This window comes from Carassius carassius, chromosome 3, assembly GCF_963082965.1.
Source record: "Carassius carassius chromosome 3, fCarCar2.1, whole genome shotgun sequence".
NCBI classification, from domain to species: Eukaryota; Metazoa; Chordata; class Actinopteri; order Cypriniformes; family Cyprinidae; genus Carassius; species Carassius carassius.
In genome coordinates, this window is record NC_081757.1 from 13,313,179 (window position 1) to 13,329,491 (window position 16,313).

The following is a 16,313-nucleotide window of genomic DNA, read 5'->3' on the forward strand; positions in this document are numbered from 1 at the left end:
TACAATCCACACACATCTGTGATGTTTACCTCAGCCTCGCTAGCATGTCTCATGTGTATCACTTTCTCTAGCGTCTGTCCATCCTTCCTAATGAGGTTCACTTTGTTCTGTTCCTGCACCAACATTTGATTGTTGTCAAGCAATGTTAATTAGTTGATCATGACTTTATCAGTATGCTTTAAATTAAACACTAATCACTTTGCTGTTAGGAAGCCTGTTAAAGAAAGCCATTTATGTACCCGGTAATATATCTTCAAATCTCCTCCTTCTGTGCTTGGAGGCCTTTGAAAATTCTCAAACTGACATTCCCATTCTTTGTTGAAATGTCCAATCACATCGATCTCCTTCACACACATCACTCTCCTGCATGATGAATAAACTCAGTAAAAAAAGGGAAAACTGGCTAAATGCAAATGTTTCATCATTTTTCTGTTGTTGGAATACCTGTTGGTGATAATGATGTTTGTTTTTCTGTGCCCCGGGTATTCATAGTGTTCTCTGAAGATCTCTCCATCCAACTGTTTTATCTCAGACCTCTGAAAAACATACACACTCATACAGCACAATACACAAAATACAACACACACTGCTGTAGGGACTGCCCCTGAATACTCTTTCAGCAATAATGATCTTAAAAAAAAAAAACACGCATAGAAATCATCCAGAATGCAACTGATCATGGCAAAGAGGAGTATTGATTTATTCCAGATTATTTGGGTCAAATCACAGCATTCAAGCAATTAATACAATTAAAACATAGTAAAGCCACATTAAACAATTACATGACAATTATGAACCACACGTGTTATATAAGATATAGCGTATAATAATGTAATAATGATGTATATAGGAAAATACATCAGACATTAACTCCAACATGCACTGAAAAATGCCCATTTAGTGCATATAAATAAGTTAGCATATATTAATATGCACATTTTAATGTATTCACAATGATTAAGAATAATGTTTACATTACATTTTTAATAAATATATTTTATATAGACTGTAATATTGTGTTATCAGGCTTTAGATTCATGAAAATGTATTTACAGACATCAATTCAAAGAAATTACAATGAATTTTAGAAAAATAGACAAACTTTGGAAGTTACACATCCTATTTCTAACAAATCTAATAATTGTTTAACTATTAATAATGAAAATCTATTATTGTTTGCCAGTGTGGCTCAAAAGTCTTAAAACTACCTTGTTATTTTTTTAAATTTCAAATAAAATATTCTGGAAAACTAAGATATTAATGAGATTATGTTTGGATATATTTGGTATTAACCGATACAAAATAAAATAATATAATAATATAAAACTGATATAATAAAAATGTCTGAGGTGTAATGCTGGAATTATTTTTGGCAAAATTAATAGGGGCAAATAAAAATAAAATAAAATGTTTTCTAGATAAGAAAAGTACCACAGCCGTAAAAGTGCACAAGACAGACAACTTCAGATGCAGACTTAGGATAAAATATATTATTTTATAAACACAATAATGTAACATTCTATTATAAGTGGACCAGGCTAGACTGAGTCTAGTGCTGGATATCCAGTTTGGTTCATTTAAGTGCTACAATGTCTCTGTGTTCCCAAATGTTTTCAGTAACATCTTTAAGGTAATAGTCCCAATCCCATCCCCCACTCCCAATTTACATCTCCTCAGGCTGCATTTGGGAAAGGACAGAAAAGAGAGAAAAAAGAAAAATTAAATGAGTAGGCAAACAGGAATTAATTTCTTCACAGCAGGGTAGGAGTCAGTTCAACTTTGGAGTTTAAGGTCAGTTTTAATGAAGAAGACGACTGGAATTTTAACAAAGAGATTTGGAATTTGGTTGAGTTTCACACCACAGGTAAATTCAGATAGATATCCCTATACTTCCCCAGTTGAACTCTTTTGTTTTCCTGAAAAAGGTGAGTTTAAATATGCACTAATTAACATAAATTTCCTAACCAGAAAGCCGATCATTAGATAAAGCCAAGTTCAAATTTCTTATTTTATTTTTGCTGTCATATTAGAATTGAACGTATTTATAGATGGGGATTTGGAATATCTCTGTTTATTGTACCATAAATCCATATTTATGGATAAAGTACTTTCAAATTCCAGAAAAAAAAAACATATTACATAAATCAGGCTGATATATGAACAAATCCCTCTGTAAAAACCTTCCAAATATAAATAAGAATAAAACTGTAAACTTTGGTGCATGTAAGTCCTACTGACTCAGTGCATGAGGAAAAGGGGTAAAACTATTTTAAGGTGTCCTTGTTACACACGTTACATATACTAACTATTGTAAAAACAATAAATTATGCATAATTACATGCAAGTAACCCTAAACTAAATCCTAACCCTAACCATATAGCACATGTAGTTAATTAATATTACTCTGTACTTAAATGTATAATTACATTGTAACAAAGACACCTTAAAATAAAGTGTAACTGGAAAAACTCATTTTGAGGAAATGGTTTTCACAGGTATCTACTATAACTGAAATCTGCAGATGCAAATAGATAAAATATGATAAAATATACACTTAAATGTGTATTTGGATGTTTTCTTTCCACTAGTCTGAAATATGACAATGGAATGGAAGAAAAATAGTTCAAAATCTCAAAAAGGATCAGTGCATGAAAAAAACAACAGTTTTGCCTTAATCTCTAAAACTGACTCCAATCCATCAAAACTATTTGACTGTTAGTAGTTGTGAATTAAAACAGAGGGTTAAGCTGATTAAAAGCCTTCCCATCAGGGAGTAATAGCCTGGTCAGTTGGGTTGACAGGTGACCTCACCTGATAGAGGTCAAAGCCCTCTGACTCATGGTGGTCGTAGGGCCGTATGATGCCGTCCTCTTGTATGAGACGCACTGGCCTTAATTTCGTCACCTCTTCAGTCGATTCTGCCACCCTGCAAATCAAGTCAGCAACAGCACATTAGAAACACTCATAAAGATGACATCCTGTGATCCAGTGCCTTTCATCCATGTAAAATGCGTGGGCAATGGATGAGTCATTCTTAACAACAGGTAGTGAACAGAATCTACTCATTTTAAGTTCATCTGAGCATGCCCGAACAGCCTTGAACAAACGCAATGCATCTCAAGAGTCAACCTACAAAGTTTCTTTGTGCTACTGCGTGCAGTGTCTGATACCTTAAGCCCTCTCTCACCTTTGGTTACTTCTACAGTGCGAGCATGGAAAAGCAACGTGATTAGTTCATACAGACAGTGCTGATCAGTTCAGGAGTATAAGATGGAAAGCAGAACGAATGGCTGGATGACTGAACACATATGCTAGAGAATCACTGGAGGTGGGGGGGGGGGGGGGGGGTCATCACTGTTCCAGCTTGTTGTGAAAGGTTTGGCATGAAAAAGCCAGGGGCGGGAACACCATAAAATACAACAGATAGGCCAACTCATCTTTCCGGGGCACAGTAAATGGCATGGGTGCATAATGTGATTGGTTAGCCTGGTTATTGACTGCCTTTGAATTCATAATGCTTCTTTTGCTATTGGTTGGAGAGCGCCTAGTCACACCAGGCAGTCCAGTGCATCAGCAGTGCAGTGAGCTCATGCGGTGGACTTGGTCTGACAAGGAGAGCAGTCGGAGAGAGGGACATCATCCAAAGTTCACCCAAAAATGATACTCATTTACTCATTCTCATGCCGTTCCAAATCTGTACGACATTCTTTCTTCTTTTGGAACAGAAAATATATTTTGTCCACATAATGAAATTCAATAGACCCTCTTCATATTTCTATTTTTTAATGTCCGTTTGGTCCAATAGCTAATGAAAAAATGCATGATAGTGTTTCTCTGACTTAGTAAAAGAGGACAAAAATATGAAGAGACTGATTACATTGGTTAGATTTGTGTGTGTGTGTGTGTTATTTCTGTTTGTTTGTATGTCTTTTGATATGGATTGTGAGCCTGAAAAAGTGAAAAGAAACAAAAGAAAACATATATTCTTTGCTAGACTTATGATGTTAAAGGGGTCATATGATGCAAGGTCTTGGTGCATAAAGAAGATATGTAAAGTTGCAAAATCCAAAGGGATATTCTTTATCAAAGTTAAGACTCTGCCACGCCCCCCTAAAATGGCTCATTTAAACACGCCCCCACATGTCTATGTCACTATGTGGAAATATTTGCGTAATGCCTCCAAAATGTTCAGTCAAAGAAAGAAGGCATGGTTTCAGTAACCACAGTTAGTTTTGAAACAGCCATGTCAGGGAGATGCTGTGTATATCGAGGCGAAAGCAAAGCACTTTATTTGGCCTTCCGAAAGTAAATGCATTTAGGAATCTTTTAGATTACTTACAACAGAACAGCAACGTAGGAGAGGAGGTAAATCTGACTTAGCTACGACAATCTAGCGCCTTTGAATCAGCTACTGTAAATATGTTTTGTCATTAGGTTAAGTATTTGCTATTGAATGTTCAAATGCTGTGTTTTGCACGTTGCTTGTGTGTCAGAGATAGAGACAGGGTCACACAGTGGAGTCAGCTGTCTTAACCGTCTGTGGCTTGTGTACTGCAAACACATACGAGCTTTATCACTGTGTCTGTCACGTGACTGTGCTCCCCTTTTGAGCTTGAACCGATGGTAAAACTAAGGACATTATTAACGGTCTTTACATTTATTTTTAAAGATGAAATTCGCGATTATGGAAAGGGGCGTTACATTTTCAATGAGTGCTCGCGGTGTTCGGCCAATCACAATGCACTGGGTCAGTTGGCCAATCAGAGCAGACTGAGCTTGTCGGAAGGAGGGACTTTGTAGAAAACGACACGTTTGAGAGAGGCGGATCATAGAGGACCTACAATTATGTACAGTATTTGAAAAACAATGTTTTTTTTAACACTGAAGCATGTCAACATATTCTGTTACCACAAATACACAAAATAATGATCTTTAAAAAAAGCATCATATGACCCTTTTAATAACTGTGGAAACAACTCGTTAACTCATCTGTAAAAAGGGTCCACGGACAAAAAATGCCTGAAACATTTAAAAAAAAACTAAACATTTTATGTTCCACAGAGGAAAGAATTTAATACAGGTTTTAAATGACATAAGTGCACAAATGATTACATTTTTAATTTGTTTAAACTATCCCTTTAACTATGATTATAAGGACATTACATACTATTCAAACTGTTGGTTTAAAGAACCATTTCTCTTAAACATAGCTTTCTCTTAAACATGCTCTACTCTCTATATCATCTCTGCTCCTGTCTGTGCTGCTCTGCTCATCAGACTTTCCGTTGGCCCCAAAATGCACCAGTGAAAGGAGTGTGGAGATCAGAAGCAAATGTTACAAATGATGGGAAAATAGGCATATGTTCATTAATCCAGTTATAAGGGGATTCTTGAACTGTTGATTATGGCAGAATTCTCTGTGCTACAGCTCGCATCCTTTGCTTCACATGATGCAATGCTTACCTTTCAACCATTCATACTCTGTAGATTAAAAATTCATTCATGCTGCAAAATACACTCTTTTTTTGGACCCAGGTAACAAGCAAACCCAACTGAGTGAATGCAGAGGGATCATTCACTGTCATGTCTTTGGGTAACATAGGCATAAATACAAATACATTCACACTCCAGTCACAGAGACATTTGCACACGTACACACTCATGAGCTTCCAAATACTCACTGAACTAAAAAGAACAAACACATCCAGGAATTAACTTAAGAAAAACATGAAAAAAAAAAGAGTCAAAAAATTAGTTAACACACAGGAAAACAAAAACAACACTACGGGAGAAAAGAAATGCAAGACGACAAAGACAAAAGAGACACAAATTAGGACACGGACACTCAGCTGACAGCCAACAGCATATTAGAAAATAGCCACAGGACATTTTTTTATTAAATGTAAAGTATTTTTTTTAGTCCTTTTAGAATGCATATCATTAATCTAATGGTCTTTTTCAAAATGTATATGTAAAGTGCACATCAGTGCATACTAGTTGAAAGAACAAGATTTCCAAGCTATATTTAGGGTGAAAGGAAATGGCCTCACATCTGCAAAAATGTGTAAATGTGGGCCCCTCTTAAAACATTAGGACTACATTCAAGTATTTAGGTTTAAAATATTGCTTAAAAATCTTCATTCAACTAAGATTTGGTTCAGAATTGATTTGATCAGGAATAGAATAAAAACGGTGATATTGTAAAATTACAATTAAAAGTAGCTGTCTCTTTTTTTATTATATTTTAAATGTATTAAAAACGTTACTAACCCAAAACGTTTAAATGGTAGTGTATGTACATGGTTGTCTGAATGTGAGTATGTTTGCAGGCATGTATGTAAATATAATATTCATGTGCATGTTGGTCTCACCTCTGAATGCCCTGAAAAGTACTGCTTGCCATGTCTATGATGCCCCCTGTTGGTCTGGCCACCACTCCAACCAGGCCTTTCCCAATGCCCTTGAAGAAGCCTGCAGCCCCCTCTTTCTTCGCCCCTAAACCCATGACAGATTATTATTTGTGCCTTTTCAGTTCCTAATAATATAATAATTACTTATCTCATCACCCAACAAAAAAACCAGATCAAATTCATTCAAGTACGTGTTGCATCAGCAGTAAACCGCCATACCTTCCACTGGTTTGGTCACAATTCCTGTTACTCCACCAACCACTCCCTGAAGGAGAGCAGGGACATAACAAAAGGCAATTCATGCTAAATACAATAGAAATGTGTTATATACAGTGCATAAAATAGAAAGGGAAATGCTTTGATGTCATCTTAAATGTTTTTTTTGTACTTGTGTTCAGTACCTTGAGGAAGCCCATTCCTCCTTTAGCCAGACTCTCTCCAAAGTCTTTACTGGGTCTGTTCATCTCCTCCCTCCGTTTCTGCTGATACTCTTTGTCCATAGTGATGGCAGCCAAACCTTTTCCTACACTGCCAGTTATTCGAGACACCATGCCAGCTGCACCCCCTGGGAAGATAATGTCAAAACAAAATAAGCATGTGCATTAAGGATCCTTTGTGAGTGTATGTGGGTTTTAGGGAGTAAAGCAGGAAAGCAGGGACTCTTACCCACTGTGTGGCCCAGTAAACTTCGAACACCGATTACAAAACCTTCAGCAAATTCCTCAGGACCTTGAACAGCCCCCTACACACACAAACAAATGCTAGTAAATCTACAAATTATAACTTTACAACCTTGTAAAACATGACACATGAAAGAACAGTCTTTTTAAATTAAACTGTTGAAGAATGAGAGAAAAAAGCTAAAATATATACATAAAAAGTTTTATAAATAAATCATGCGATTTTAGAGACAATTAAATAATAATACAGCAGGCTGTATATACAAACAAAATCTTCAATTCTTCAATTCAAGGATTAAATTATTTGATTGGATTATATCATTACATGCATTATTACCTGAAATACCTGTGGTATCATATAATTTGATACACTCATTTCTGTGGATGGGCTGATCTAGGTTACTCAAACCTATACTTATATCTGACATTTAAAAGATAACACACTCATATTTGTAGTGAATTAAATGATGGGGCCTGAATGGAAAGATAAATGAACAGCATGTGTCAGACCTGGATGGGCTCGTAGAAGAAAGCCTCCACTCCTTCTGATAAGCCTCGGATCAACCCGAATGGATTTCCAAGCACATCCAGCCCCAAAACCAGCACGTACATCTGTGTTAGGAACTAGGAGGAGAGAAACAGACTCTGAACTTCCTTCAGGTACAATGATTTAAAGTGAAAATGTAAGCAAATTGTTGAGTGTTTCTGACATTGCATGAGTTTGTATTTAGATCACCCACTTGTTCAGTGTAGTGTCTGATCACCGCCCACATCAGTTTTTCTCGCCGGTAGAACTGATATTTCACCTCAAAATAAGCCAGTCTGAAACACAACGACGTCAACCGATGTCCGTTTGAATCTTATTTTCAAAGAACCGTGTAAGTAAGTATTAGAGTACTTGCACATCTCAAAGTCTTACTTGAAAATCAGATCATCTACATCAGTGAGTGTGGCACCAATGCTTTTGAGCAGGAGGTTGACGGACTGGACGGCGACCATATCACCCTGCTCAGATTCATCTCCACTGGAGCCCAGAGACAGACTCAGGTGCAGCTACACAAACACAACACGCATAGTTTCTTAGATCAATCATAAACAGTTACAGTACATGTCCTTTAACAGTTTGATGCAGCTATCTGTCAAAGGTATCAGTTTGCAATGAATCTATCATTTGACATTATTACTAAGTTATTCATAGCCTGGTAGACAAGCAAGTGTTTATTCAGATTAGTCTTTCAAATTTCAGTAAACCCAAGCATGTCAATAACCCAAATTCACAGCACTATACTATAATAACAAGATATATTTGGCCCTCCAAACATATTACTTTTAATGGTTTTCTTTTTTTTAACATAAAAAAATATGTAAAAAAAAGTATGTGCTCTTTCTGTCAAGCTAAAGACACAAAAATATCAATAATAACAATTTTCAACATGGACAATAATAAGAAATTTCCAAAGGATCATGTGCCACTGAAGAGTAGAGAAATGGCTGATGACAAATCAGCTTTGCCATCACAGGAATAAATGACATTTACAAATTTCTGTGACAAGTGACCTTGAAGTTGACAGTGGTGTTGGTTCATTACTTTAATAGGGGAGATGTGGAAATGCTCAAAGAAGCTCAGGCCTGAGGCATCTGTCATGGAGGTCTCCATCAGCTGAGCCTGCAGCGCCTCCAGATCCCTCTCTATCAGCTTATTCTGAAGCACAGAGAAACACAACTGACATCTCCAGGCTCATTTTCAGTCACATTTCACAGAGTCACACAAAAACAAAAGGTTGTAATGACGGAGGAAGTGTTTAACACTGTGCTCATTATAGATTAGGTTTATCAGTAAAAATATGTGACAACACCTGTCAGAGAAAAGCAGTGGTTACCTTCTCTTTAGTATCCTGGGAGGTGGTAGCTGGGTTAAACAGGGCGAGAATTGCTCCCAAGAAGCCCTGATCGATCTTCACTGCCATCTCCTGCACTAATGCCATAAAGTACCTTCAGAAAAATAAACAATACCAGTCAAAGGTTGGATCTACTTTTTCTTTATTACACTATTTTCTAACATTACCATTAAAAGGGTTTGGGATCAATACGATTTTTTTTTATGTTTCTGAAAGACATCTTTATGCTCACTAAGGCTACAAGGCTGTATTTAAAACAAGTAATACTGTGAAATATTACAACAAATTAAATAAACAGGAAGTTCAAAAGAACAGCAAGCACATATTTTTTTTGTAATTTTGATGAATTTAAAGCATTCTTGTTGAACAAAAGTATTCATTTATAAATAAAAAAAAAACTGACCCCAATCTTTTAAAGAGTAGTGTAAATTGGTTTTTAAGATCAAGAGAAACACTGGATTAATACCATACATTAGTTTAGATTTCACACACTTCATTAAAGAATATGATACAGTTAATTGATTTGCTGAGTGTAACTCAGAATTTAATTTAGTGAGACATTATGAGACAATTTTATTAGATTTGACACAGTGAGCAGATAATGTAGTCTGTACACCATCACTTACTTAAACTGCATGACTTGGCTGTGCTCATTAAACCTTGTGATGATGCTAACGTCAAAAAACGGCTTCGGTTCTGAAGATAAAAGGTAAGATATATTGTGTTCATGTCCACTCACTCTAAATGTGCATTCAATGTGCACAGCATTCATTTGCTAACTGGTACTTGTACCTGAGTCTTGAACAATAGATTTTGGAAGAGGAACAGGATGAAATACAGTAGGAAATATAGCTCCCGGCAGCTGATTATCCACCTGGAACAAATAAATGGTGCACATAGCAACTGAACAAATGCCAAAAATGACGGAAGTGTGATATTCAACAAGTACATTGTGTATGGGTGTTACCTGTAGCCAATGGAGCTGTGCACGTAAACTCCTTTGATGAGGCGACTGTTTCAACTCAATACAAATGCCAGGCAGGAAGTTTCTCCTGATAATGCAGGGAAATGGCTGTCTCATCAACATGGGCAATCTTCCAAAGTTTACCTGTTTCAATAAAGACAAAACAAGAATGTGATAACGTCTAAGCAGCGTATTTATTTTACTAATCAAACTTTATTTCGATAAAATCCTTTATTACCTCTAGGCCAGTTTCTAGTTTAGTCCAGCCTGGTTCACTCTTGCTGTTGACGTAGTCCTGATAGGCTTTTTCCAACAGTCCAATGTTTTTGTGGTTAAAGGACTTCCAGCGGTTCTTTGGTCTCATCTCCCAAACCACACCAGAACTTAAAAACACAATTCAATCATTCTTAATCAACAACAAACAACTTGCACAAGAGTGGCATTTATGTTCCCCTTTAAAAATCGATAATAACTAAAAATGAGTCATCAGTTTACAGCAAGACTAATGGTTGTTGGGTGTGGGTTTAGTTACCTGGTGATGCCGACGTATGCTATCTCCTGCCTGATGTCATTGTTGATGAGTGACAGGCCCAGGTTCTTTAATGAGATGTTGACTTCTTGCTGGAATTGCTCCAGCTCCTCTGCCTGCCGGGCTTTTGAGACTATGCCAACATCCTCAGTGAAGATCAGCACCCGCTGTCGGCCGTCCAAGAAAGACACCCAGTGTATCTGAACTAAGCTGCTATAAGCAAACTGCCCACACTCGTCCTAAAGAAATCAACATGGGAAGGACATGACTAGTAATATTAGCAGATTATTAGATTCAGTAACCCAGCATCCCTCTCTAACCTTTACAAGGTCCAGTTCTCCGCTGTGGTCTTGACAGCTCCAGCAAAGCTTCCGCACCCCTGCTGGATCATCCCATGCAAAACGCTGAGCTTCACCTGGTCTCAGTGCCCAAGACTCCTCACAGCCTCTGCACAAGCACAGAGACACAGACACTGATTACAGGCAGGAAACATATTCACACACTCCAAAAGACTCTCAATCAGAAGATGATCTCCATAAGTGATCTTCTTAATTCTGAAGTGTACAGATGTCAAAAGTACCATTACTCTGGCACCAGTTGATAAAAAGGAGCATTTGTGCCTTATAACACATTGAATAGCTTGGTGTCTTGGTAATAAAATGGATTTATGAAAACAGCCAGGTTACAAAAGGGTCAAAATACTATTGAATCTGTGCATTACACTGTTTAAATTTAGCCAAACTACGACGGCGTTTTAGTGCTACGTTGGAAAAAAAAAAAAAAAATTTCTAAGATTATGAGAATAAAGTCGAAATATTACGAGAATAAAGTCGTAATACTATGATAATAAAGTCGAAATGTTTTGAGAATTTAAATAGTAGAAATTAAAGTTATATTATTTTGAGAGTAGGCCTTTATTACGTATGTAAATGTCCCGGATTGAGAGCATGGGGAGAAGTTGCCAGGCCACCGGGATTGATTTGAATATTGTTGAGTCCGAGCGTCCGCATCATTTTACTGGGATGAGGAAGAGTCAGTTTTAAGGACTCGAGGAAACATCTTAATATCAAGAATATGATATTTACTAACAGAGTGAACAGGAACAACTTTTTAGCTTAACTTCAGCTCACAACCAATCGACATTCCTTCGGGGGGCTCTGTAGCTCTCTTATTTAATGCTTTTTTTTTTTTTAATACACTACAGATATATGTGGGATTATTAGTAGAAATCATACCATGTGTCATTGTTACGATCCCCGGAATTGTTATTTTTGTGTCTTGCTTTGTTGTATGGGTGAGTGTGTGCAGGTATTGGCTGTTCATCAAGGAATGTGATTGGTGAATCCTGAAGCAGATGACTATAAAAAGGGCAGCGCTACCAACACACGGGGGCTCACTTTGGCGTTTGCTTCTGTGGCGTGAGGAGCTCTGGATTCCGTCTCCGTCAACAGATCGTCAACAGCTTCGTGGTTGCTGTTTGTTGTTCTTACTATGTGATTTATTATAATTATATGAAGATATGAAATAATATTTCATATCTTCCATTGCATTTGTTATTTGTAGTGCGCCAGCCACCCAACAGCAATAAGATTTGTGCTTTTTGCAAGCTCTTTAATGATCAGATCGCTGTATTTATGTGAAACAATTCATTAAATTAAAATGTTTTCTTTTTGAAAATTCCAAATATGTGGAAATTTATTTCGTAATATTTTGACTTAATTCTCGTAGTATTTTGACTTAATTCTCGTAGTATTTCGACTTTATTCTCGTAGTATTTCGACTTTATTCACGAAATATTACGACTTTATTCACGTAATATTTCGACTTTATTCACGAAATATTACGACTTTATTCTCGAAATATTACGACTTTATTCTCGAAATATTACGACTTTATTCACGTTATATTTCGACTTTATTCACGTAATATTTTGACTTTATTCACGTAATATTACGACTTTATTCTCGAAATATTACGACTTTATTCTCGAAATATTACGACTTTATTCTCGAAATATTACGACTTTAAATCTCGTAACCTTAGATTTTTATATTTTTTTACGTGGCACTAAAACGCTGTCGTACCAAACTAAAACATATTCTATTTAAATATATGTTTTACAAAGGTAATTAATTCCTGTGATGCCAAACCTGAATTTTTATCCACTTTACTCCAATATATAGTGTCACATGATCCTTCAGAAATCATATATATATACTTTATATATACATATAATGATATATACTTTTTCAGGATTATTTAATGAATAGAAAGTACAAAAGAACATAATTTATTTAAATATTCTGTAACATTTGAAATGTTTTGGAACAATTTTGATCAATTTAAAAGCATAAATAATTATCCCACTGACCCCAAACTTTTGAAATTTTAAAGGAAATGTGTTTCCTTTGTCCTATTACTTTTGACTTAATAAATCAATTAAAACAAGGGAATTTACTCTTCAAGTATTTATCTGCACATACTTTCAGAATTAATATTTAACTTTTATATAAAACAATGTTTTTAATAGCAATTAGTTTTTGCTATGGTATCAAAACTGGTAAAGATATTTGTGAAATTGCGGTATTGCTACTATTGAATACTGAAACCTGGCTATTGTGCCAACCCTAGACATCTTCAGACTTTTCATTCTTCTGTTATACGAGGTGAAATCTTGAAGGGGTGCTAACCTCTGCAGGAAGCTGACAATGGCTGCAGCTGTGTGATTGATAACCAAAGCAGGTGCAGATCCATCATAGTAATCGGTGAAGCTGATGACAGTCGAGTGGTCTGAGAGATTCACATCCACTATCACACCACCACACTGATGGGAACCAACATTAGAATTAAGTGATCAATATGGTTTAATAAAGTATATTTAGCATCGTATTTCCAGGCAGATCATGTTCACCTGTTCCATGCGCAGCAGAGTTCCGTTGTCCTGCTTGTTGAAGAAGAACGATTTGGAGCTAGATTCAGATCCCACAACTCGTACACACAGCTTCCCTGTGCTAGCCTCAGGCCAAAAAGGCAAGCACTGTACACACACAATCATACACTCAACACAAATACTGTGGGAATACTTCTGCCTTTGATAAAAGACGAATTCTGCGCTGACCTCAGTGGAGGAGATGTAGTGCCACTTGCAGCCGAAACCATTGTTGTTTTGCACCTCTCCAACCTCCAGCTCAAAAGAGGACTTATTGACTAGCGTGTAGAAAGGACTCATGGTAACAATCCGTGTCAGATTAAAGCTGCTCATCTGGATGCTGACCCCAACCTGGACATCAAAGAGATTTCCAACAAGTTAATTTTCATTTTTACATTTGAATTACATTTGCTGGCATCTAATGTTTACTTAAAGTTACTCTTATGTCATTAAATGTCTAAAGCATTTACTAAGTAGTCCCCGTTTTTGTCTGGACAACGGACACATCCATAGCTGCCAACAGTGTCCAGCGAAAAGCCATCGGACCAAGAGCTGGTGGACACACAGAGCTGCAGCTGAAAGGAAGAGCAGAATGCAAATTTATGAATTACTATCAAAAAATACGGGTAAAACATGGCTTTATGGCCATTACAGACCAAACACATTAAGGTTCATGTCAGCATTCATGATTTGAATATTTGAATATGATATTTGGCTAATATGGCTGTACAGGTGTATCCATCAAACACTGCCAAAGAGCCCCATCCAACCTTATTCTTGCTGAAGAAATTCTTCTTTTTGAAGGAGAACAGAATGACATCCCTGAAGTCGGATGGGTGTTTCACACACGTATCCTCTGCACGATACTGCAGGACGCGGGACGTCTTATTGATGATCCAGTATGGACTGTAAACCGAGAGGACCATTTTGCCGCTTAATCGAGACACATGCACACACAGGTCCACGGTCAGTCCTTCTGGTGAGTCACAGGTGAAGCAGATGGACAAGAACTCAGGCATTTCTCTGCTAATTCTCATACGTCCAGTCCAGTTGCGACCTTGGTACTTGATCAAAACAAGCTCAATTATTTCACCGCCAACATTTGAGTTCAGCACATCCGCCACACTGCCCTCCTGAAGCTCATAGAAGTCAGCAGAACCCTGTGAGAGACAAGATTTGGTTTTAATAAATGACCGCTGGCTAATATTAAACTGATACTGATTATATAATCAATATGAAAGTAAAGCACAAAAGTTTGGGGTCAGAAAGATTTTTTTCCCCCCGAAAGAAATGTATATATTTTTTCAATCAAAGGTGCATTAAATAGTTTGAAAGGAACAGTAAAGACATTGATCTTACAAAAGACTTCTAAAAAAAATCTAAAATAAAAAAAAATGCTGTTCTTTTGAAATTTCTATTCATAAAATAATTGTAAAACTTGGAGCACCAACAGCAGCATATTAGAATGATTTCTGAAGGATCATGTGACACTGAGGACCAGAGAGCTGCACGGGTCCGATTTTGTAAATCCGCACCCGCTCATACCCGCAGTGCTTAAAACCGCATCCGACCCGTTTTCCGACAGCAGCACTAATTAAAATCCGCACCCGACCCGACCCGCTTAAAATAGAACCGACACCCGACCCACACCCGAAATCAAATCGGTTAAGCCAATCACATTAGACACACTTTTTTTCAAATTTTATTGCCAGGTCATACAGAAGTTATTACACGGCCTTTGGCATTAACACAAGGGCAACCTCAGCCAAAGCTGTCAAAAAGCCGGTACATAAAGAACATGGCCAACGTTACCACAAAACTGAGTAACGCAATTTCGTCTAGCCTACATCAGACAATTTTGGGTGTAGGCCTATAGTAGGCTGTGTTATGTATCCTGATTGACTTCATGATTAGTTAAATCTGTTTTGCACATGCTTCGCCACAGTATTTAGCAATTTAAGACAGTACAGGACAGCATCTGTCTGATTCACTTCACGTCTGTGGGCATTACGCACAGTTCAGTGTGGCACAGGCACGGCGCCAGGATTCCACTTTTGGATGGGCCAGACCAATTTTGGGTGGGCCTTAAATTAAAAACGTTAAAAAAAATACAAAAAATAAATAAAAACGATTATCCAATCACTGCTTAACCTAATAAAAATATTGACTAATATAGCCTACTGTTACATTATCTGTGCGTAAACATAATATAGATTTTAATAGCTTGATGCTCTTTAATATTTTGTTGCATTGTTAAAAGTTTCGGTGCATAGGACAGACCTATCCGCAATCGCATGGTTCTGACCAAAGAAGAGCGCTTTGGAATCTCCATTACGCATGAAACGCAACATACCTGGGCTGCGTTTCCCAATAACATTGTCTCTTAAGGCGATACGAAGACTCTTAAGGTATAACTTAACTAAAGGTATAAAAAAGGTATAAAGGTATTTTTGTGTCACGCATGCATGCATGTCTATTTCCCTCATATTAAATATAAAACGCATGTGGACTGATATTTTTCCAATGTCTGGACTCCTTTATTAATGGAGTATATAAACAGACGTTTCAATATATTGGTATTAAATGCATTTTCTGATAATTTATTTCACGTTTTTACTGCAAATGTCGAAATACGTGCTCTTTGGTCCATCAGTGCTTGAGTCACTGATCACATTAGAATAAAATATCTCATAATAAAATACCAAATTGACTGATTCATGAATGTATATGCATAGTTCTCATCAGTCAGAAATACAGATAAACGCTTTAATTTGTTGTATTTTTGATCCTGAAAGAAAACAGAACAACAAAAGAGCGAATCATGCCACCGTCTGAGGTTGTGCTTCAAGTCGAACGCACCCATTTTTAAATCGTTCACAGCTGAGCATCGCGAGAGGCAGATC

General features: G+C 36.9%; 1 protein-coding gene across 5 annotated transcripts in view; it reads right to left on the bottom strand.

Annotated features, from left to right (window-relative positions):
- Window positions 1-16,313, bottom strand: part of vps13c (vacuolar protein sorting 13 homolog C) — a 65,749-nt gene that overhangs the window by 2,080 nt on the left and 47,356 nt on the right. For 4 of the 5 annotated variants that reach the window (XM_059530025.1, XM_059530023.1, XM_059530021.1 and 1 more), the window contains 24 exons: window positions 14,181-14,570; window positions 13,881-13,985; window positions 13,600-13,761; window positions 13,393-13,518; window positions 13,172-13,305; window positions 10,802-10,928; window positions 10,485-10,720; window positions 10,191-10,335; window positions 9,956-10,096; window positions 9,781-9,862; window positions 9,615-9,684; window positions 8,971-9,082; window positions 8,679-8,792; window positions 8,010-8,143; window positions 7,831-7,912; window positions 7,601-7,714; window positions 7,077-7,152; window positions 6,812-6,975; window positions 6,630-6,675; window positions 6,372-6,495; window positions 2,812-2,926; window positions 445-536; window positions 240-363; window positions 30-113 (listed from right to left, as the gene is read on the bottom strand). In XM_059530025.1, coding sequence (XP_059386008.1) covers window positions 30-113; window positions 240-363; window positions 445-536; window positions 2,812-2,926; window positions 6,372-6,495; window positions 6,630-6,675; window positions 6,812-6,975; window positions 7,077-7,152; window positions 7,601-7,714; window positions 7,831-7,912; window positions 8,010-8,143; window positions 8,679-8,792; window positions 8,971-9,082; window positions 9,615-9,684; window positions 9,781-9,862; window positions 9,956-10,096; window positions 10,191-10,335; window positions 10,485-10,720; window positions 10,802-10,928; window positions 13,172-13,305; window positions 13,393-13,518; window positions 13,600-13,761; window positions 13,881-13,985; window positions 14,181-14,570 — 3,099 coding nt within the window. Of the gene's footprint in view, window positions 1-29; window positions 114-239; window positions 364-444; window positions 537-676; window positions 1,679-2,811; window positions 2,927-6,371; window positions 6,496-6,629; window positions 6,676-6,811; window positions 6,976-7,076; window positions 7,153-7,600; window positions 7,715-7,830; window positions 7,913-8,009; window positions 8,144-8,678; window positions 8,793-8,970; window positions 9,083-9,614; window positions 9,685-9,780; window positions 9,863-9,955; window positions 10,097-10,190; window positions 10,336-10,484; window positions 10,721-10,801; window positions 10,929-13,171; window positions 13,306-13,392; window positions 13,519-13,599; window positions 13,762-13,880; window positions 13,986-14,180; window positions 14,571-16,313 lie in introns of those variants that run through there. The other variant, XM_059530024.1, reaches the window with a different exon arrangement.